Genomic DNA, 23,684 nt, shown 5'->3' with positions numbered 1-23,684 from the left:
AATCTCAACACCAATGCTATAAGGAATTTTTACTCTAGTTTACTACTGAGACTCAGTAGTCCTGTAACCCTTTCCTCACAATTCTTGAAAGTAGTAATAGTGAATTTCCTTTAGAAATAGTCAATAATTTGAATTTTCTCTAATTTTGGAGAAATCTCCCTCCCTTGCCCAAATATTCCAAATTCACAAGTCTCATGGCTTCTGCTAAGGCTGCCCCCAAAGGCCTTCATAACTAGAAGTGGCAAGCCAGGCACTGTAGCTTAGTCCACTCTTGGAGAGCAAAGCCTCCCTAGAGGATCCAAGAGCACCAACAAAGCAAGCCAGCAGCCTGCCCTCTGGTGACTGGCACACCCGTCCCAGATGATGAGAGTATATTATTATGTCAGAGGGCCTGAAAAGATGGCATTGGGACATCCACAGCCACAGTCTGGTGTCCCATGTGAAGCTCTCACCAGATACTTGTCTGGACAGCAAACAACAAGCTACACTTGTCATTTAGGCAAAGTGTTTCATGAAATAAAAATGCCACAGTAAAAATGGTGAGTTTACCTAGTCTAAGAGGACTGGGACAAATAGAGTCATCTAGCTTCCCTTTCTGCCATCTCTGTGCACAGAATACATCTAAGGCTGTGCAGCAGCATCTGGTTATGGCCAAACTGTCTTTTGTTGCAGAATGGGGATGCTAACCAGTTCTGGCCAACTGGGTCTCGTGTAGAGCACGTTATTGCTCAGTGCATAGAAATTCCTAGATAGATGAAAGTCCATGCGTGTTCTGTTTAGCTTGCGGAGTATTTTGGTCTGTCTATATTATTTCCAGTTGTTTCCAAGTAATATATATTCAGGTCCCGTCATGTTAAGGCACTGTGCCTGGAGCTGTGGGAACTGAAAGATGAATAAGTTGATCAGAGTCCAATAGAGGAGGGGAAAGAGTATAGATACAACTGACATAATACAAGGAAAACTTGATGAGTTCTTGCCTTGCAGAGGAGATAGAGACAAGTATTATCAATATTCAGGAGGGAGATCCAAAGAGGTAGAGCAGTTTGCCCAAAGTTACACAGCTGATAAATGCCAAAGCCAGAATTTGAACCTTGACTAGCAGAGCCCAAATTCTTATTCTATGCTGCCTCTAAAAAGCAAAACAGTTTTCATTTTCTCTTGCAGTTTTAAGAAGATACTACTGGTAGTAGAAAATCTGTGTTGAATTGGTCTTCAAAGTTTTGAGTCCTCTTTATGACTTAATAGTGGCTTTTAGATAAGAAAATAGGCATAGACAATAGACCCATGAAAAAATGCTCAACATCATTCAGTATCAGGGAAATACAAGTCAAAACCATAATAAGATACTACCTCACACCAGTCAGAATGACTAAAATTAAGAAGTCAGGGAACAACAGATGTTGGCAGGGATGTGGAGAAAGGGGAATCCTCTTACACTATTGGTGGGAATGCAAGCTGGGGCAGCCACTGTGGAAAACAGTATATAAGTTTCTCAAAAAGTTGAAAATAGAGCTGTGCTATGACCCAGCAATTGCACTACTGGGTATTTTCCCCAAAGATACAAATATGTAGTGATCCAAAGGGGTACCTCCACCCCAATGTTTATAGTGGCAATGTCCACAGTATCCAAACTATGGAAAGAGCCAAGATGTTCTTCGATAGATGAATGGATAAAGATAATGTGGTATACCACTCAGCCATCAAAAAAAATGAAACCTTACCGTTTGCAACAATATAGATAGAACTAGAAGGTTTTGTACTAAGCAAAATAAGTCAGCCAGAAAGACCATTATCATATGATCTCACTCATATGTGGAATTTAAGAAACAAAACCAGAGGATCATAGGGGAAGAAAGGAAAAAAATAAAACAAGATGAAATCAGAAGAGAAACCACAAGAGACTCTCAGTCATAAGAAATAAACAGGGTCACTGGAGGGGAGGAGGTGGATGGATGGGGTAACTGAGTGATGGGCATTAAGGAGGGCAGTCTTAAAAAAAAAAGGAGGGCAGTCTTGTACAAGACCCAATGTTCATTACATGGCACGAATCACTGACCTCTACCCATAAACTAATAATACATTATATGTTAATTAAGTGCATTTAAATTTAAAATATATAATCAAAAAAGGGGAAAATAGGCAGTAAGTCTGTTCCTAGGAAATCATTTTCTCTTTGCAAAGCTACCGGATTATTGGGAGATAATAATTAGGGCATTATGCTAGGCACTGTATTACCCAAATATATAAATAAAACAGTATGTAAATGATTAGATCATGAAGTATGGAGTAGCATATGGGCAGAGAGAGATACCTGGAAAGTGTTAATGGAAGTTTGGAGGGTGGATGGATGGTTCAAGAAAGTTTACATAGTGATCTAGGCCTTGAAGGCTGCAAAAGAATGAAATCCCATGAGCAACATTATATTGCCACTTTACACATGAAAAGAACAGAGGCTTAGAAAGAGGAAATAATTTTCAAAATTAGACCCTTCAGTCACTACGTGGAAGAGTGAGACTGAGATTTGCAACCTTGCCCTCTCCTCGCTCCTCTAAAACAGAGCCTCTTCCAGGGCGGTACAGGGATCCAACCTTACTTTTACTTTTGATTATCTTCTGTGAGAAATGCAACCCTGATAGGTTCTTTAAAAGGGAAAATCCAATCTTCTTGTAAAAGGGGATGTGAGATTGGGTCCTGGTAATTGTTCCTGGTACATCAAGAGGAGGACTTGATGCAAAGTCCTGGGAGGAGCTTCTGCAAAGACACTGGTAGGAATGAGCGTCACATGTGAGAAGAAGCCCATACAGCCAAAGGACAGAGAACAAGGGGCTGAGCCACAGGAGAGAGGCTTGGTGGGATGGTCCAGGGATAAATCCCTTGGAGCATTTCAGGCTGCAGTAAGGCCACAAGCCCTCATTCCAATATTGATGGGAAGTCATCAGAAGATTTTAAGCACAGAGAGATAATGTTCTGATGTGTACTTTTAAAGCTCACTCTGGCTGCTCAATGAACGATGGGTGTAGGTGGCTCAGAGTGAAAGCAGGCAGACCAGTTGTGGATATAAATGAGTAATTGAAAATAATAGGATAAAAAACATAGTTGATAAAGAACTTTCAAACAACTGATAAAATGATAGCTATTAATAGGCTAATGGCTACTCACCAAACTAAGGCAGATAATGATAATATATCTGTTAACAGCACAAAAGGTATGAAAGAGCAGATGAAGTGTTTCTCTGGACTTCAGGTTTCCTATAAATCAAGCAGTGTATCACTTTAGACTTCGTTGGTTGTTCATGAAGATAAATAAAAGTGTCTAGTTCAGTACTTGGGCTTTAGTACATGCTCAGCCAAACATTAGTCTCCTATTCTATATGACTCCACAAATAAAAATCAGTTGATATGTACATAGCCTGAGAATTACGCAAAGCTAAAACTTCCAGGCTCAAGTAAAAAATTAGAATGGAAATTAAAGACATCATGCTAATAGCCTGAGCTATATAGTGATAATTCTACACACTTCCTGGGCTTGCAAAGCACATTGGATATACATCCCCATAATGCGGAGTATGGTTTGGGGTCTCACTGCCTAATATTAATGGCCTTTACTACAAACTAAACACTCTTAATAATGAGTGCCATTTAAATCCCAGCCCACTCAACTGACCCTCTCTGACCACTCTGTCATAATCCTATTTCCTTTGCCTTAGTTCTTTTCTAAGGTATCAGCTCGCTTTTGTGTCCTGAAATACTTGAATATTTTCATACAATTCTCTCTTTTTTGATGGACACATTTCTTTCCTATCATATTTAATATAATTTCCAGAGATAGGCTCTATGTAATTATGTTAATGAGATTTAGGTTTGTTTCTTTTTTCAAAATAACTTTTTAGACCAGGGTTGTGTCATTCAAAGCCAAAAGAATTATTTATAATCATCTAACACAAATTCAATCATCTGATTCTAAATTCTTGAGAGATACAGGCCAGCGTGTGTCTAGTTATTTTAGTAGCAGTTCACGTGTTCCTATCTAGTTATTTTCTTTAATTTTACTTGTTATTAATTTGCATCATAACTGACAAATTGGTTGTCTTGATGTCTAGAATATGGAGTATTAAAAGCCAGGTATTAGCTGGGATCCATTGAAGAGCAAAGGATTCACACTTCATGTGAGTAATAAGGTATGATCATTTGTAGAATCCTCCTTTTAAAAAAGATGTATTTTGGGACACCTGGATGGCTCAGCAGTTGAGTGTCTGCCTTTGGCTCAGGACGTGATCCTGGAGTCTTGGGATCGAGTCCCACTTTGGGCTCCCTGCATGGAACCTGCTTCTCCCTCTGCCTATGTCTCTGCCTCTCTCTCTGTGTCTCTCATGAAGGAATAAATAAAATCTTTTTTAAAAATAAAAATTCTAAAATCTTAAAAAACGTATTTCTATGACTGCACATTATGTCCAGAACAGCAGACTTTGTAGGTGAATGTTTATTTACACCCATACCCACAATCTACATAACACTCAGTTAATATCTGACATTTTTTTAGAGATTTTATTTATTTATTCATGAGAGACACAGAGAGAGGCAGAGACATAGGCAGAGGAAGAGGCAGGTTCCCTGTGGGGAAGCTGATGCAGAACTCGCTTCCAGCACCCCGGGATCACGACCTGGCCCAAAGGCAGATTCTCAACCACTGAGCCACCCAGGCACTCCAATATCTGACATTTTTATTGAAATACAGTTGACACACAATGTTACATTAGTTTCAGGTGTACAACATAGTGATTTGACAGATATGTGTGTTCTGCTCTGCTCACCACAACTATAGCTACTATCTGTCACCATACAATGCTATTGCAACACCATTGACTATATTCCCTATGCTGTACCTTTTTTCCCCGTGACTTATTCATTCCATAACCAGAAGCCTGTATCTCCCACTCGCCTTCAGCCATCTTACCCAACCCACACCCTCCTCTCTTCTGGTAACCATCAGTTTGCTCTCTGTATTTATGTGTCTCTTTTTTTGTTTGTTCATTCATTTCATTTTTTAGATTTTACACATAAGTGAAATCATATGGTATTTTTCTTTCTCAGTCTGACTTATTTCACTTAGCATAATGCCCTCTAGGTCCATCTGTGTTATTGCAAATGGCAAGCTCTCATCCCTTTTATGGCTGTGTAATATTCCCCTGTGTGTGTGTGTGTGTGTGTGTGTGTGTGTGTGTGTGTACACCACGTCTTTATTCATTCATCTATCAATGAACACTTAGGCTGCTTCCATATCTTGGCTATTGTAGGTAGTATATTGTCCATATATCTTTTCTAATAAGTGTTTGTGGTCTTTTTTTTAGTAAGTACCCAGTAAGGGAATTACTGGATCATATGATATTTCTATTTTTAATTTTTTGAAGAATCTACAACAGTTTTCCACAGTGGCTGCACCAATTCATATTCCCACTAGCAGTGCATGGGTGTTACTTTTTCTTTGCATCCTCACCAACACCTTTTGTTTCTTGTGTTTTTTATTCAGCCATTCTGACAAGTGTGAGGTGATATCCCATTGTGGTTTTGATTTGCATTTCCCTGATGAATATGATGTTGAGCATCTTTTCGTAATATCTTACTTTTATTTTTTTAAGATTTATTTATTTATCCATGAAAGACACAAAGAGAGAGAGAAGCAGAGACATAGGCAGAGGGAGAAGCAGGCTCCATGCAGAGAGCCTGATGCAGGACTCAATCCTAGATCCCGGGATCACAACCTGAGCCGAAGGCAGATGCTCAACCGCTGAGCCACCCAGGCGCCTTCATGTTATCTGACTTTTATATCTTCATACAGTTGATCCCAAAACATTGATGAATTGTTTAATTCTAAAGTAAATTTACTCCAAGGCTGGGTAACATTCGAGTCTAAGAAGGACACTATACCTTTACCTGAAACCTGCCAGTAATTTGTTTTCCTACCTTCAATTTTCTTAACCCTGTGGATCTCAGTCTCTCTTGGGTATCAGAATCATCTGGAGAACTTAGTAAATATACAAATGCCCTGACCCCATCCCACTTCCATAGGCCTGGTCTTCTGTGTTCTTTAGTAACAGTAGTACTCAGGTAATTGTCAATCACCAAAGTTTGGGAATCACTGACTTAATCTTTTGATATTGCAATCTCTCTACAAAGAAATACCTCATTGGTTTGAGTTTGGAGAGAACCAAAGAATACAAGCATTAGACATAGAAATAGCAGGATACCCTTGAAAACCAGTACTGCTAAGCAAAAACATGTGGAGGTAACTTACAGCTCTCACCAACAACAGCATTCTCAATAGGAAGAATTTAAGGAGCTCCGTATAGTGGGTATCTTATCCCTCCTTGGGAATGGAATAGGAATTGAATGTGACTCCCTGTTCTTGGAAGGATAAGAATCAAGAATCCTCATTAAATAAAATCCTTTTGAGCTTTCCCATGACCCAGCCAAGACTTCACAGTCCCCAGGTTTCCCAGCAGTGCCCCAACCAATAAACCTGCCAATTAAGCAACTGAATATCATTATCATGAATGGAATTACAGAGGGTAATTACGAGCCTGTAAATGCCTCCTTCATGAATGAAGCCCTTTCCTTAAACCATCTCAACTTCTTTTCTGAGGAAAATGGAAGGCAATCCTATCCCTTGCCTCACCCTAAACATAACCTCCCTTGCTTAGAAGAAATCTCTGCTTTTGTTGGCCCAGGGGACATGCTGAGCAAACTTTAATAGGCTGTGCTTTAAGGAGAAACGTCCCCTTGGGTAGAGTCCCTTTCCACAACTCTCATCCAAGCATGACCACTAGTTCCCTTTGCTGGGGAGCATTTACTATCCATTTTGGCGATACTTCTTAATTTCTTTTCAATCAGGGAAATTAATATCAAACATTAAGAATTTCTGCAGAAAAATCAAATGTTGGAGGCTCTACAAAATAGTGTGATTTTGTAATGTTACTTAAAATGGAGCTTTACAGGATACTATTTACTGAGGATTTAGAAAGTCCCTGAAAATATAGATATCATAGAAACATACATGGGTCAGAAGGCTTTTCATGTCTGTAGAAATCAAATGAATCTCTTTAGACCCAGAATTTACTCTTGCATTCTGTAGCTTTATATTTAGCTCATGAAAACTTCAAACCCTAATGTATAATAAACCTGAATGATTCTACATAGATGTGTTTAATTTGAAGTGCAACACAATCTCCCAAGATTTGAATCTGTTGGGGTTTTTTTAATGGATAGGGAGGATGGGTGCCTATAACTGCACCAGTAGCTAGGTGTGATTGAGACCAGAATTTTTGATTCACCATGCAGTGAATAATGCCATATAACCTCTGAAGAGAAAGAACTAGCATAGCCATTTGCATAGGGTGAATTTTGGGGGCTCTTCTCTGAATAAGATCAATTGTTGTATCCCAGAGCTGTCACATTATAGAATTTTTTGTATGGATTTATTACTTACTGTCCATGTTATTTCAAGCCACAGCATTTCCATTTACTGTGACAAAGAAATCATACTTGATTATTACTTTGTAGTCATTGTTCACAGTCTCCTCCTGGAGTAGAAGGAGAGTATATGTGTATGAGAATTTCCACATGGTAACCTGAAGACTCATAAGGCAAATTCAACCTTCAAATGACTGAGAGTAGATCACACTTTTAGAGAAACCATCCTTAGCCAACACCAACTAAAGACAATGGTTATTTACAGAGGGTACTGATGAAAACATAAAGCATTTTGAGCCCTTGCATTAAGTAACTTAAAATTCATTTTAAATGTTGGAAAGGCAGCTTCAAATTCCCAATACTATGCACAGATCGGGATGGACTTGTCTCTCTAATATGGATATCTTTGCTCTTTTGCTAATTTCAGCAGAAAGGAAAATTCACAACTAAATTATAGTCTTTCAATCACTGTATATGATCACTTTAAAAGTAGAACTCTATTTATATTGTATTTTTCTCATTTTGACAGACAGTAGCCTAAGAATTTCTAGAAATATGGATGACCAGATGGATTATGTTTTTTAATGTATATGCGTATACAAATATATGCATTAGTCTGCTCATTTTTGCTCTCTACCTTACATCCATGTACAGTAAAGATAATTAAGGAAGTAAAGTTTGCCACCAGGGAAGGTTAGTGTAAGAAAGTTTGCATTATATTATTCCACTTTTTCCCATTTTCTAGAGGGTAGATGTGCAAGTCCTCATAAATTAAATAGAAAAAAACAACACATTATACATGAATAATTCACTGACTATATCTCATCCAAAGAGATTCGGAGCTTCTCATTCTATCATTAGGGCTGCTGATTTGCCCCACAACTAAAGCACTGTCTGCTTTCCTTCACTGGATCTCATTGCCAATTTGGAACTACATTCAAACCATTTACAAATTTCCTTTCGAAGATCCAGTCTCTTTTTGTCAGACTGTTAGGAGTAGAAGGTTGTGGGGAGGACTAAGTTGTCACTCCCTGAGGAACCACGTGAGCATGTCCCACTTAAGTAACAGGGTGCCCCTCAGGTCAGCCTGTGATAAAACCCAAGTCAAACAAGGCTGAATCCTGGATGTTTTATGTCCTAAGGATCTGAAAAGTGTTCACGACCAGCCCTGACCCCCAAGACCTCAAACGATCGTCTAAGCAGTAACATAAATTGGTGTAAACTTGCCTTTGGGCCATTGCTGTGGAAGCCCGGCTGGCGAAAGTACAGCCTCTCCATGGAGGAACTAATGTCTTTCTAGGCACTAAAAATAAGGGGGAATGTGTTGATTACTCCGACAGGCAATCCAACTGTGGTGGCTAAATGCCCAAGGCTGACAAATTCTGCATCTTATCACTGCCGTCAAGTGGAGGTGCATGTGAATACTGTCAGCCCCAAAGAATTGAGAAACAACTTGCCTTCCAAAAACTGCATCTCAACAGAATCTTGACAATGCCAACAGCTCGTCATCTCATGTTTTTCAACCCTCCAGAAAATGGCCTTCCAGCCTGGGACAAACCAAAGCACTGTCCAGACCAAGAACAAGACTGGAAGCTAGTAGGAATGTCTGAAGCCTGCCTACATAGGAAGAACCATGCGGAGAGGCGTAGCACGTTGAAAAATGAACAGTCGTCACCACATCTCATTCAGGCCACTTGGACTAGCTCGATATTCCATCTGGACCATGACGATGTGAACGATCAAAGTGTTCCAAGTGCCCAGACCTTCCAAACCGAAGAGAAGAAATGCAAAGGTAACCCAATTTTTATTAGACCATAATATCAAGTGTTTCAACCAGCAAAAAAAAAAAAAAAAAGAGAAAAAGAAATCTCTATTGTAACTGTGTGCTCAGCTCCGTTTATTGCAATGTATGGTGTCCATGTGTTTTCCCCAACTGTTCCGTTGCAAGGTCTCTTTATCCCCATGTCTTCTTTTGAACATAAATAAATGAGTCCCAAAGGGAAGCAGTTAATTTCAGTTTCGTGTTGCATTGGACACTCGGGGAGAAGACTTTTATTTCTCTAATTAGCAGAAGGGTTGTTGGTTTTGGCTTTAACTCTGTTTTTGAATCTGAGGAGAAACAGACACTGCTCTTGTTCTGTAACTACTTGCTTTGAAACCTGTGTGTGTGTGCGCGCACGCGTGTGTGTGCATTTATTTACTTTGAGATCCCAATTGTGCCGGTAGCTAATGGGATCTCAAAGACTACCTCTAACCCAAATAGACAATTCACATTCAAAAGAAAGGTTTTAAGTTGTTTTCTTTTACTCATTAAATCCTTGTGTCATCTTCCTGAAAGGCAAGATTATGGTGTTAGGAGGTTGTCACCTCGTAAAAAAAGTGTTAAACTGGTCTAAGTTCCTGATTGCATTAGATTTAACTGGTCTTTACCTCAGGTTGCCTCCACCCTGACAGATGTCTTTGTGCTGATCGCTTTATTGTCTTAGGGCTCCCCAAAATGTTTGCTTTGTAAATTCATTTGTGCTTTAAAATGTCCATGTTCATGAAACTTTCCATTCTTTTTCAATTTAGCATGTAGGGAAAAGAAGGTCTTTTTGGTTCTTCTTGAAAGATTTTGACTCTGATAAAGTTTTAAGTTGTGTCTTTGGAAATCTGGCAGTCACTCACCAAGATATATTACTGAAAGTTTGTAAAGACTCCTGTATATGAGCCATGAGAGACTTTTGCATACTGTTCTCACTTGAACGTAAACACGTTTATATTTATCCTGTCAGAAAAAGTGCTGGTCCTTTAGCTTTTCTGAAAACATATCAAAAGCTCCTTAGAACTGCCAATTGACCTGAGAAGTTGAGTGTATAGATTGTGTCAGTTGAAAATAGAATTATCTAAAAATAATAAAATAGCATGAGTTCTGATTTGAGTGCAGTTAAAACTATACATGTTCTCTTTGAGATTTGTGTTTGAACTGCCTCTCACCTTTATTATTTGGAAGATTTGAGAAATTGAAAAGATATTTAGAAAAAGAACAAAATAAGTTTTTTTAAAGTGTCCCCATATAAGTATGTTTGTGTGTGTGGTGTATATGTGTGCAAATTTGTTTGAGATATAATTGAGAGTTAGTCTTAGAGTTTGTAACCAGATTGTATCTTCAGATTTTATGAGCTGGCATCAAAACCATGTCAGTCCTTGGTTTATAGTGAAATACCAACATGAAACTGTAGTGTCTTCATGATCTAAAAAACTCACAAACTAAATTTGATTCATTCACAGTTGGTACCCATGTTCATTCATTCATTCATAGGATCTGTCTATGTCTATCATTTACAAGAAATCTTGGCCTTGGGTACCCAGAGTTCCTAATCCTGTATACTTCTCACTTTGTTGTTATACCTTAAAAGCAAAAGGAAACAGTCTCTATTTGGACCCAAGACCCTGAATGTAGTACGGTAGTTAAAACCACAAATTTGGGCTAGAATCCTAATCCTTCCACTCTGTCCCTTGAGCAAACTTATGTGACTATTGATGGAATTAAATACGATAATATATTTAAGCATGCATTTAGCATAGTACCTGTCCTAAGTGCTCTCTAAATAGCAGCTATCATTATAACTGGGATCAGTATAATTAGCTATGCATCATTAAATCACATAAATTCCTGGTGCTGCACTGTGTGTCTGATAAGGAATGGAGAAGGAGATTAGGCCAGGTGAGTGGGAGGTAGGGCATGACATTTGAAGGGGGTGGGGATTAGAGTTGATAATCCATTCTGCGTTAAGTTCTCCTTTGCTTAAAGTCAGAGAACTGTTCAATGAGAAAATATAATTAAATTATTATATTAAGGTCCTTCCTCAAGATTCTAGTATTAAAAGAAAAACAACTAAGGAAAACTCTTCAGTAGTTTCTAAGTAACCATCAGGGTTCATCTTGGCATGAATGGATGGCAGTGGCTTGGTTCAACATGAAAATGTCATGGGAAAGCCTAAGTTGTCATGGCCTATGAACCTTATGAACTGAATCTTGCTCATCCACAATGAACACCTGTACTTAGTGAGGCACCAGAGAAACAACTCAATTAGTCACTTTTTTCTTTTTCAAGTTGGTTCTTCTCCATCTGCTCTGCCTGTTTGCCACCCGTATAAAATCACTGTGAGGAGAGTTCCATTTTGATGCCCATTTATGCCAGGCATTTACTTCCTGGCTATCTCTGTCCAACGCCTAAGTATGCTTGATATCTCAGTCCTGGGCTGCCATCCATGCATGCACCCCTTAAGTGTTTATTAAGTGCCTACCCTGTGCAGGACAACACCCTTGATGTCTAGCATGAAGCAATAGCATTAAGGCCAAAAGTACATCTAACTAGTCCCATTTCAAGGACCCCAATTGAATTGATAAGAACCAAATAGCCCTGAAGGATACAAAAAGTTAAGGATCTGCAGTGCAAGAACCAAAAGAACAAATTACTTTCTCAAAGTTCCACAGTGAGCCCATCTGTCAGGTCAGTCATCTAGCCAATCAGCACACCTCGAAGTGTGGTTTGTGGTTGGGGACCCTCCTACTAATTGCTATTATTCCTCTCTATTTTTTAAAAGATTTTATTTATTTATTTGATGGAGAGTGAGAGAACACAAGCAGGGGAAGTGGCAGGCAGAGGGAAAGAGAGAAGCAGGCTCCCCACAGAGCAGGGAGCCTGATAGGGGACTTGATCCCAGGACCCCGGGATCATGACCTGAGCCAAAGGCAGATGCTTAACCTACTGAGCCACCCAGATGCTCTGTTCCTCTTTATTGAAGCAAATACAGAAACTAAGAGTAAGCTTTAAAAACTTTTATAGCAATTTGTCATTAACCACTGACATTCCCATGCATGATCAGTGGGCTCACCTCACTGAACAGGGTCTGGACCAGTCGAGAGTTGTCCCACTTGCCTGGTCAGTAATGCATGGCCAGAGCTATAAAAAAGTCTCATGCAAAAGAACCATGTACTACACTATAATGGACCAGATATGTTTTTAAATGGTCCTTCAAAAAATAAAAATAAAAAATAAATGGTCCTTCAGTTCAAATAATTTGAGAATCACTAATGTATGCTTTATAGAATTATTGTTTTCCTTCTGGCTTATTTTTGGTACAAATTTCATGTTTTGTTTTTCAGTCTGGGTCTGAAGACAGCTTTCATTTTAATCTGCATATACCTATATTTCTGTCTGCTATGTCATTCTAAGGAAATTAACTGGGAGCACATTTATCTGGAATGAGAGCTCTGGAGACCTGACATTCTGCTGTAGAGCCCATAATTCCAGTCTGCTCGAGTTCTAGAGGCTGTTTCCAACCAGCATCAAATGACCCCAAGCCACTCTGCTATCTCTACACTACACCTCCCTGGAGTTTTTGTCACAATTTGAACTGATTGCTCAGGCACAAGGACCACATCCTACTCCTGCCTACCTCCTTCTCTCCCAGAGTCTGGGATGATGTATTTGGTGGTCTTCGAAGTGCACCAGCCAGTGGCACTAGCCTCATCGGGAGTTTGTTAGAAATGCAGATTCTCAGGCCTCACCTCAGACTGCTGAACTGGAAGCTTTGAAAAGTGGATCGAAATCTGTGTTTTTTAACCAGCCCACAGGAGGATTCTTAAAAACCTGAGTATCAGAAAATGCCTGAGACTGCACTTAAGCTTAGTGTAGGAAAGGGCCTGCCACCTAGTGGACACTCAGGGAATGTGCATTTTTCTTCCCTTCCTTGATTGCACCTGGAGAGTCCCCTAAGTCGCTGTTCTTGACTGGGCTTCCTTTAGGCCTGGTTTATCTTAATTGCCAACTGGATGTTCTATTTAATCACTCGGCTTGGTAACACATCCCTCTGGGACTTGAGCCCTTCAGAGAATCCCACTTTGTTTGGCTGGGGCCTTGATCCTCCTCTAAGTACTTAGAAGACTTCTTCATGCAGATCTCTCATGCCTTCCTGAACTTCTCTTTGGAACCACAGGGTCCCACCAGTTCCACAAGGATGGGTCCTAGTTAGATGTATGCACCCCTGTACCTGGATCTAACAGGGTCTGGACCCAGACAGTCAGACTCCATACTTGGATGTTTGTGCTCAATGTTAATCAGGTACCTTCTGATAGGCTGGAACCTAGTAGTAGAAAAAAACACAGGGACTGACCCATCTCCCTGGTTTGCATCAGAAAAAGATGGAGAGCAATCTAGTGATCTCACTGAATTTTCTCTGTAGATCAGTTCTATGTTTAATAGCAAGAGAACCGAGTCTTATATCCGAGGAAGGCAAGGAGAAAAAAAGTCTAAATAATTTTACTAAAGTTACTTTCTCGCATTGTAAAAGCCTTCCATGTTCATGTACAAAATAGAAAATTTCCCGAAAGTTCAACAAAAAAATTTTTTAGAAATCATTTGTATTTCGATCATCCAAAGATAAGCAGTGTTAAAATCTTTACACTATTTCAGTCTTTTTTCTGTATGTATCTATTTTTTACAAACTTGGGATCATACTAGATGGACGTACCATTTTTTAACCAGCTTTTAATGCTTAATGACATATCATGAACATTTTCCTTTGTCATTAAGTATTCCTCTGAATCCTGACTTTTATTAGCTATAAATTATACTTGCTTATAGATATACCATAATTTATTAAGGCCAGTCCTCAAGATTTAGACAAGTTAAAGTAATTTTTAAAACAGTATCTTATGTCAGTAAAGGGGCAGACTATTAACTCATGCTCTTCATAAGGAGGAAAAAATGAATCAAATCAATGATGACAATTTTAAATGATATATAATTCTCATTTACCAAAATAACAAAGTGTTCTAAAAATGAGAGATGTAATGCCAAGTCATTGTATGCATTATAATCCTTCAAGTTAGACATTCACATTTTCAACGGGTGATTGCTATCTTTGTCCTTAAGTAAAATACAAGGACATCTTCAGGTAAATGAGTATTTTAGAAGATGGAGAATTAAAAAGCTTGAGCCCTTCCACTAGTACCACCATCTGCTCCATCCATCTCAGCTCTCCACTCTGCCCCTACTCGCCATACATCAGGATGCGAGGTCCCAGCTGAGAGTGCCAGTGTGATTCATATACCTCAAGGGCACTCTTGGAATGTTAGCCATCAACATGAGAATAAGTGCTCTCCACTAGCTTCTGGTATCTGCAAGAGAGCTGTGAGATTTGATACTTCAAAGGCAGGAAAGAGCACCCCATAAGTAGAACAGGACAGAAAGAAATAGAGGGCAAGAAATGAAAGAAAAGCAATCAGCTGAAGTGGAAAGGAGGAAAACACTGGAAACAGGGCAATGGCAAAGGAGGCAAACATCAGAAAGTCAAGGCTCCTTTATCCAACTTCAGTTTTCACTGAGATGCAGCATGGAGCAGTAGATGGACCACAGGCTTTCCAAGGCCATTTTGGCAGTATCTATCACAACCGTAAATGAAGATATGCTTTGACCCAGCCGTCCTGCTTACAATACTCTGTTCCATAGAATACCCACAGGAATGAAGATCCGTGTTCACCTGTTTTCTTTGCACCTTTGTTTTTGTTACTGAAAACATAAAAACACTCCAAATATCTATCCATAGGAGAATGTTCAGATAAACGACAGCATATCTAAAGTATCCACTAAAAAAATACACAGGTTCTTAAAAAATAAACACCTCTTAAAAAGAGGTGCTTTTAGGGATGCCTGGGTGTCTCAGCGGTCAACTCAGGTCATGATCCTGGGGTCCTGGGATCAAGTCCTGCATCAGGCTCCCTGTGAGGAGCCTGCTTCTCCCTCTGCCTATGTCTCTACCTATCTTATGTGTGTGTGTGTGTGTCTCATGAGTAAATAAGTAAAATCTTTAAAAAAAAAAAAAGGCACTTTTAGGAACACAAAATAGAGAAGCCACCAGGCATTAAGTACAGTGGGCTTCCACTTACAGTTTCAAAAGTCTGTATCACTGCGGGTGCACAAATGTGCATAGACCAGAGGCCCTGGGTACAGGTCAATCCATGACACTAGGTAGCTCAAAAATGAAAGAGCAGAGTAAAGGAGGAGATGCTAACTCTAACTCCAAATACAACTGCATGCAAGATTTTTTTTACAATAAGAATGCATTTATGAATACCCTGTGCAGTTTTCTTTAAAAGTTAAGTTCATATGCTTTATAGTCAGACATACTTAGGTGGCCTCCTTGTTCTTAAATATACCAACTCAGGGCAGATCTTTTTTTAACCTCTCTGACCCTCTGTCCCCTTAATTTTAAATGGGGTCATGCTATCTGGCTTTCATCGTAAAGATGAAAGCTAATGTGTGTAAAGCACCCAGCATAGTGCCTGCCACTTAGTAGAGATGACAAGATAACTGTTTTGGGGATAGAAATATTCTCTTAGCCTCAGGCTCTGCTTCTCCATGTTTGCTGCCCTTCCTGGCCTTGAAATACATTCACAACCATATAAACATAAAGAGAAGCAAAACCAAACATCTACTACACACGCAGCTGTAGAGAGGCATAAACAATGGAAAGAAGAGTCCATAGAAACAACCAAGATAATTTTCAAACCCTTTCGATAATTAAAAATGTAAATAAGAAACCAAGAAAAGTATGAAGAAGCTGAACTGGAATTCAAACTCTGGCAGTCCAGCTCCAACACTAGAGCTCTGTATTATTATACTTTCTTTTTTTAAGATTATATTTATTTATTTATTCATGAGAGACACAGAGAGAGAGAGGCAGAGACATAGGCAGAAGGAAAAGCAGGCTCCACATGGGGAGCCCAATTCAGGACTCGATCCCTCAACCACTGAGCGTCCCTATCATTATACTTTCTTATGACACAAAAAGGCAAGGGAATTCCAGGCACCCCATGGAAGGAATCTAAGGCACAGGGAAAGCACTGGTCTACAACACAGAAGAAGGTGCAATGCAGTCAGACCTGGTGTGACAGGAGGTGTGGTCTTCAGCACCTACCTAGTCATAAGGTCCAAGGTCAAATTCTGGTGCTGCTCTAACAGCCACCCAGCTTTGAGCAAGTCTCTTAGCCTGTCTGAGCCTCAGTTTCCTCATCTGTAAAATGGGAATCCTCTCTCACTGAATTGTGGAATTCTGTGTGTGTTATTTTTACAATGAAGCTTTGAAAGAAGAGAAGCAGACTGGATGTTAGGGTTATAGAAGGCCCATGTGAAAATAACCACTAAGTAGATAATGACAGGATTGATGTTTCTAAAGCTCAGAAAATAAATAAATAAATAAATAAATGAATAAATATGCAAGCAAGCAAGCTCAGAATATTACAGATGCAGGGGGAATAGTTACAACAACCAAATACCTTGATACTTCCAACAGGTAGTTTTCAGACAAAATAGGTTACGATGTGGGTGGTTAACCTGTAGAATTTGGCAATGAAGTTGAAAGGTACTGTTGGGAGAGTCAGCCTTACAGAGATATCAGAAGTAACCACTGGAATTCAAAGCCTTTCCTTTCCTCAGACATCCCCCACAGGTTGTCATGAATTCTCTGTGGCCCTTTAAAATGCAAACCTCCTAGCTGGATATCTTATCAAGTCACTAGTGTCTCCGAGTGGATGGATTGGGTCAGATTCCTTTCTCCCTTGACAAGGTCCTGTAATGCCAATAGAAGAAATGGACTGGAAGGAGCCATGAAGGGGTGAGAATAGCAAGGAATGGATGAGAGAGAGAGAAAATAAGGAGCAGGACTGCCACATGCCACTGTGCATGCTGTCAGTTGTGTGCTGGGCAGTAGGAGCAGCATTAACCCACCGTGAAGTCTGTGACACAGTGTTCTAAAGACAAATGTCACCTTGCCAAGAAAGACTACTGAACACAGAGGTTCCAGCCAAATTTGGATAATGTGTGAATGACATGTTGATCTGGGGCTACGGAGACATTCCAAGATTGTTAACACTGTAATATATAAATGAAATCTTGCTAAAATAGTAGAATTTAAATGTTCTCACCAAAGATATATATATGTATGTATACATTGTATATATTTATACATATATAATATTATATACATTTACATACAATTGTAGATATAAAATACCTGAGGTGATGGATGTGTTAATTACTCAGAGGGGAGAAATCCTGTCACAGTGTATGTGTACATCAAATCACCACAATGTACACTTTAGATGTCTTACAATTTTATTTGTCAAATATACCTCAATAAAGCTGGAGGGGGGATCCCTGGGTGGCTCAGCGGTTTCGCGCCTGCCTTTGGCCCAGGGCGCGATCCTGGAGTCCCAGGATCGAGTCCCGCATCGGGCTCCCGGCATGGAGCCTGATTCTCCCTCTGCCTGTGTCTCTGCCTCTCTCTCTCTATGTCTATCATAAATAAATAAAAGTAAATCTTTAAAAATAAAATAAAATAAAGCTGGAGGAAGGGGGGAAAGTACTTCAAGAATTCTCAAATTACATAGGTGGCCTGCTGCATTAAATCTTAGGAATGCTCCCCAGTACTTGGTAGGAACATAGGGAATATTGAGAATAGAAGACTATGGTTGGGCTCTTAAGTCTGACATTTACCAAGTATTTAACCTTGGATAAATCACTAATTCTCTCCAGCAAAGAATGTATTCAGAGATTAATTGTCCATAAAGAAACCAAGGATATTAATCTACAATCCATTTTAAAGTACCTCTCTAATACGATAACCATATTTCCCCCTTGTGGGGAAAACAGGACAAAATATATTAAGTTAGAACTGATCCCCCAAACCTAAACTGTGATTATCAGGAAAACATAGCAACTCCCAGATAAATTGGGCAATCGGTTACTTTTCACCATCTTTTTCAGTCGTCTTATCTCTCTTGTTGGACAGCTTCCCCCAGGAACAGAAGACTTCAGACTAGGCAGACACCCATTCTCGATTCCCCAGTAAGTCGGGGCTTCTAAAACCCCTGTCAGCTTCTGGAAACATACTCATGCTCCATAATAAACTTATTCCTCTGAAAGTGTTGGTGACCAGTATATCCGTACCTCTCCAGGACAGAGGCTTTGGGTTTGAGTACCTCTGGAGGTACAGAGACTGCATACCAAGGGTAAGCCTGCATAATAGTGACACTGCAGACAAAATAGGCAAGTATCCTGGGAAGCCATTTCACCTGTATGTATGACCTATATTGACACAGGGATGGTTTCTCTCTGTTGTTAAACTACTCTGTAGCTGATGCTAATATGAACTATTTTTAGAGATCAATTTTTCATGTCCTGGGACAATTCAGCCATTTTGATTTGAACTGAAATAAATATGATCCCACTTCTCTATCCACACTGCAAAGATACCAGAAATCCAAAATCAACTGAGCTTTGGAAATAAGAGTCAGAAATCCTCCATGGCCCAAAGCCATCCTCCGTGGCATTGACCTGAAACAGAATTATTATCTTTGGCGAATCTCTATCGCCATGATATTTTCCAGTATTGACTTATACAAGAGACTTGACTTTACTAACTTTACTGCTTCTTAAAACAGAAAACTGTATTGCAAATATGACTATTTAATTCAATTGTGAATTTACTTGGCATTTGAGTTAGAATACCATGTGGGGGCAATATTTGGTGAGTAGCAAATTTTACCCCAACTACTCATAGCTGCCCCATAATGTGCAGCTTATAGAGGCCATACTGTCATAAGCCCAGCCTCACAACTAATGAAAAGATACTTATTTTGCTCTTTGTTTGCCTAGACCAGGGAAGAACTTCTTATAATAAGCTTAAGATATAAAACTAAAGGTCAAAAATGTGTAAGTAAAAGAAGCTCCTGCCCTTTAAGGGAAAAAAAAATACATGTTAATTTTTGCAGGAGTTTCAATTGAATGGTTTCCAAGGAAACAGGTATCTGCAATGGGTTCATCTCATTTAATATTTATGGCCAAACATAGGGCATAGTGCTTTCTTATTATCCGTTTCTGGTTACACATGATAGGCTCATTCTTAACTTTCCTATGAAGTGATCATTCTATGTTTGAGTCTTATTTCTTCCCCAAACAAAGGAAACAAATGTGTACTCTATGATTAAAAAAAGTTTTGTAATATCAAGGATAGAAGCCTGGTGATCACCACTAAAAGGAAAAAAAAATAACACTAATCAATCTGACACGCTTTTCCTAGATGAATTGAGGGGGTTTGGTTTTGTTTGTTGTTTTATTGCAAATTTGCTTGCTTTTTTAGCTGGTTTCTGCTTTTAAGAGTTGAACTGGAAAAAACGAAATGCATAGAAAAGGACCATCTTCAAGTTTGAGTGAGTTGTGTGTTTTCTTGCTCTGCTATAGCAAACCTATATTTCAATTTTATATGTGATTTTAAAGTACTCTTCACTCTCCCAGGTAGTTGGTTTAATACAGAGAACTTCCACATCCCCTTCATCTGGACTCATCAGTTGTTTGCCACATTCACCTTATCACAATATATGTGAGTGTATGTATGCATCTGTTTGTATATACACACGTTATTATTTTTCAGAATCATGTAAGAATAAGTCACAAACATCATACCCCTTGAACTCTAAATACTTCAGAGTGTCCCCTAAAGTCAAAGAAATTCTCTTAGAAAACTATGATACAATTCTCAAAATGAGAAAGTTTAACATTGGTGCCTACTATTACCTAACCTATAGGCTTTGTGTAAATTTAACAAATTGTCCCCTGTTTGGGAGGGGAGGTAGAGGTTGAGACCGGGGCCGGAGAAAAGATGGTCTCTGGAGGCTTCCAACAGGGCCACCACCACTTGTTCCTTTTGCCAGTTCTGTTTCTGGTCCAGGACTTAGGCTAGGATTATGTATTTTGTCTAGCTTTTGTGTCTCTTTTGCCTGCTTTAATTTGTAACAGTTTCATGATCTTTCTGTTTTTCATGACACTGACATGTTTGAAGAATGCAGGCCTATGATTTTGTAGAACATTCCTCAGTTTGGGTTTGACTGATGTTTCCTCATGATGAGGATCAGATTATGCATTTTTGCAAAAATGCTGGAAAAAAAATTGTATCCCATGATGTTTATTCCTATAAAAGTTTAAGTGTGTGATTCAGAAATGGTTTCCAATCTTCCAAACCACCTACATGTTCATGTGAGGAGGTTTGTGTCATTATTGATGGGCTTGTTCATTATCTCATGGGATTGGAAGAACGTATCTTTTTAAGAAGCCCTCTTATTAAGCATCCATTCAATAGTCTGAGGATCAATGTCTCAAGAGTCAAAGCTATTTGTTTCTCTATCACCTATGATATTTTTAAGGCTGGAAGGATAGTATGATACCTCCCTGGGAGACATGTTTCTTTGTAGGAGGAACAGAAAACAGATTCTCTGGGGTCTGAAGATCTGTGAGGATAACATGTAGATGCTCCCTCTTTATTCACCTTCTCATGCTTTAATTGGATCTTCTTTTCTTTCCACCATCCAGTCCTCTTAAATGACAAAACAACTAAGATCAAAATGTATCTTAGGTTAATCTTGGTATCAACTATGTATCTTTTTAGATTATTTTGACATTTGAAGTAAAATGAAGATCAGTTCACCATTTATAGATGTGGTTCTCAGGATACCAACACGAAGTAGATCCAGCTTTTGACTACTTCTTTACAGATGCTCTTTTATTCACCTCTTCCTTGAAGATCCAATCCAAATATCACTTCCTCTTTACTTGTTACTCCCCTCCCCCACTGCCCACCCCCCCCACCACCCCCCAGAATGAATCATTTCTTTCCTTAAGCTGTCTTGAAATGTTACTATACTAAAGTACTTATTGTGCGGAGCCTTACTTGCTACAGCTTCTGAACATGCTTGAGTAATTTACCAGATTGAGATCATCTTGATTTATACCAAAAATGTTCATAAGTGTATTCTGTGCACCCAGGCTGCAGTGTGTGTTGTGAATAAAAAGTTCAGTGAGACTGCTTCCAGTATGGGGTTTCCAGATAGACATGTTGGATGAACTTTGGGTCTAGACTTGAAATGAGCATCAACTCTGTTGACAATCAAGCAATAATTCTATTAGCTGACTGACATTTGTCTTAGTGAAGAATAATAAAGAATTTAACCTATGCTGTTTCAGAAATAATAATTCCACTTCACTCAATATTCAGTTAACACATGGAGTATTTGGTGCATCAGATACTGCCTTCTGCTTGTTGATATGTCTTGCTTGTTGCAAATTTTAGAGAAAGGCCATGTCTTCCTCCTGTATGGTATTGATACATGAACAACATGAACTTTGAAATGTTTTTTATTTTGATAATCGGTTTTAATTGGCTCAAGCTATTTGTAACCACACATCTATTTTCATAAAGCCTTATTAAGATATAATTTACATACCATAAAATTCCTCTGTTTTAAGTGTACAGTTCCATAATTGTTAGTATATTTACAGAGTTTTGCAATCATCACCACAATCTTATTTTAGAACATTTCCATCACCCCAAAGAAACTTTCAGCTGGTTTACAGTTACTCCTCATTACTGTACTCAGTCCCTGGCAACCACTCATCTACTTTCCCTACAGATGTGCCTTCACTGCCCTGCACAAAAATGGAATCATAGAGGAGGACTGGCATCCTTCTCTTAGCATATTGTTTTTGAGGTTCATCCACATCGCAGCATGTATCATAACTTTGTTTGAACTTTTTACCTTTAATTATTCTTCATAACATTTTTAAGTATGAATATAAGAAAGAAGCTTTTAATGAACAAAGAATAAATCTTTTGAAAACTACGTGAATTGCAACAGAGCCTAGATTTTGCAGTAGTTGTTCTTAAAAATGAAAAACAAAGTAAATGCAGATGACTCAATCATTCATTCATTATTCCTATTATTAGGGAAATCGGTTTTAAAATTAATAACTCTGACATGTTATTCTGGAATAAAGAAAGTATATTCCAGCTGTTAAATGTCAAAACCATTCCACTCAAATAACCACTCAACTTTTCAAATCAAGGCCATCAGTGTGAACTACAATGAAATAATCACCTTAACACATTAAAGTAAGTTGAAATGGGTCTACTTGCTTTCATTAATTAAAAAAAGTACATAAAATGAGTGGCTATATGCTATTCACACAAAGCATAAGTGATATTCATAAAAACGTGTAATATTGAAGAGGTTTTTTTCTAGAGACAGAGGGAAATATTTTAATCAAAATAAATATATAAAGAGGCATTACATTAAACTCATCTTTGGAAAAACAGATAAATCATTAATAACCTTGAATTTGTGTTGAATCCTATAATTAGTGGCCCAGAACTTTCGAAATATCAAAATAATTTTCTCTTAGAAAAGCAGTGTGGGGAAATGTGACAAGCAAGTTCTAGAATAGCAAATCAAGAGCCAAAATCTCTATACTAACATCTCTTGGCAGTTACAGAAGGGTGAGAACACCAACCCCTCAGTTTCCACTCTGTAAAATGAATGGAAGTATCTTCACCACCAGTCGTACTGTTTTGTTATAACATGCAGTAGACCTCGTCATTATTATTTAGCCAGTGTTCCAATTAAAGTTTTACCAAACTGAAACTTTATTGTATGTTTTCTAGATGATGGTGCAAGCTTCATCAGACTGTATCAGCCATTAAAGGTTTGCTTTTGAATCAGATGTTCATTCTTGGGAAGGAGCAAACATTCCATTGTTGGCTTTGCAAGGAGAAGAATTCAATGCTCATAACATTGCTCTAAAATATATTTCAAAAGCCTTACTTCTCTTTCAACCACCAGCCTTAAGGGTGCTAGTCTGTTTTTACATCTGTATATACATTTTTCATTTGGTCTAGATCTTGATTCTCAAACTTTAGCTTGCATCAGAATCCCCAAGAGTACATGTCCCCACACGCACTGGGGGTGCAGCCTCACCCCACAGAGTCTGATTCAGTGGGTCTGGGGTGGGGCTGGAGAATTTGCATTTGTAAGTAGTTCCAGAAGATGCAAATGCTGCTGGTTCAGGAACCACACTTTTAGAACCGCTGACCTATGTGGAGTCTATTTTACAATCTTTGTGGAGCTACCAAGGCCTGTTTTCTTTAACCCACTTATTCTATAAATTGATGTATTCCATCTAGAAGAAAGCTATTGTACCTGGGTCTGTGGTGTCTTTTGCATGTATGTGCTAGGGCAGCCATTCCACCTTAATAAAATAAAACACAACCACCAGACCTTAGGCCTGGAAAGAGTGGCCAAGTGGAGGAAGCCACCAGGACTGTGCTGTGAGAACCTCCTCTT

At 38.9% G+C, this 23,684-nt stretch overlaps 1 protein-coding gene across 20 annotated transcripts in view; it reads left to right on the top strand.

Moving 5' to 3' along the window:
• The window catches only part of THRB (thyroid hormone receptor beta), a 371,044-nt gene that overhangs the window by 291,399 nt on the left and 55,961 nt on the right, over window positions 1-23,684 (top strand). For 16 of the 20 annotated variants that reach the window (XM_077865408.1, XM_077865416.1, XM_077865411.1 and 13 more), the window contains one exon: window positions 8,998-9,258. The exons of 2 other annotated variants lie outside the window; for them this stretch is intronic. In XM_077865408.1, coding sequence (XP_077721534.1) covers window positions 8,998-9,258 — 261 coding nt within the window. Of the gene's footprint in view, window positions 1-403; window positions 540-8,997; window positions 9,259-19,678; window positions 19,725-23,684 lie in introns of those variants that run through there. 2 more of the 20 variants (XM_077865423.1, XM_077865424.1) reach the window with 2 other exon arrangements.

The sequence above is a fragment of the Canis aureus genome, chromosome 22, assembly GCF_053574225.1.
Source record: "Canis aureus isolate CA01 chromosome 22, VMU_Caureus_v.1.0, whole genome shotgun sequence".
NCBI classification, from domain to species: Eukaryota; Metazoa; Chordata; class Mammalia; order Carnivora; family Canidae; genus Canis; species Canis aureus.
The sequence above is the reverse complement of the archived record's forward strand: the minus strand, read 5'-3'. Positions and strand labels throughout refer to the sequence as shown.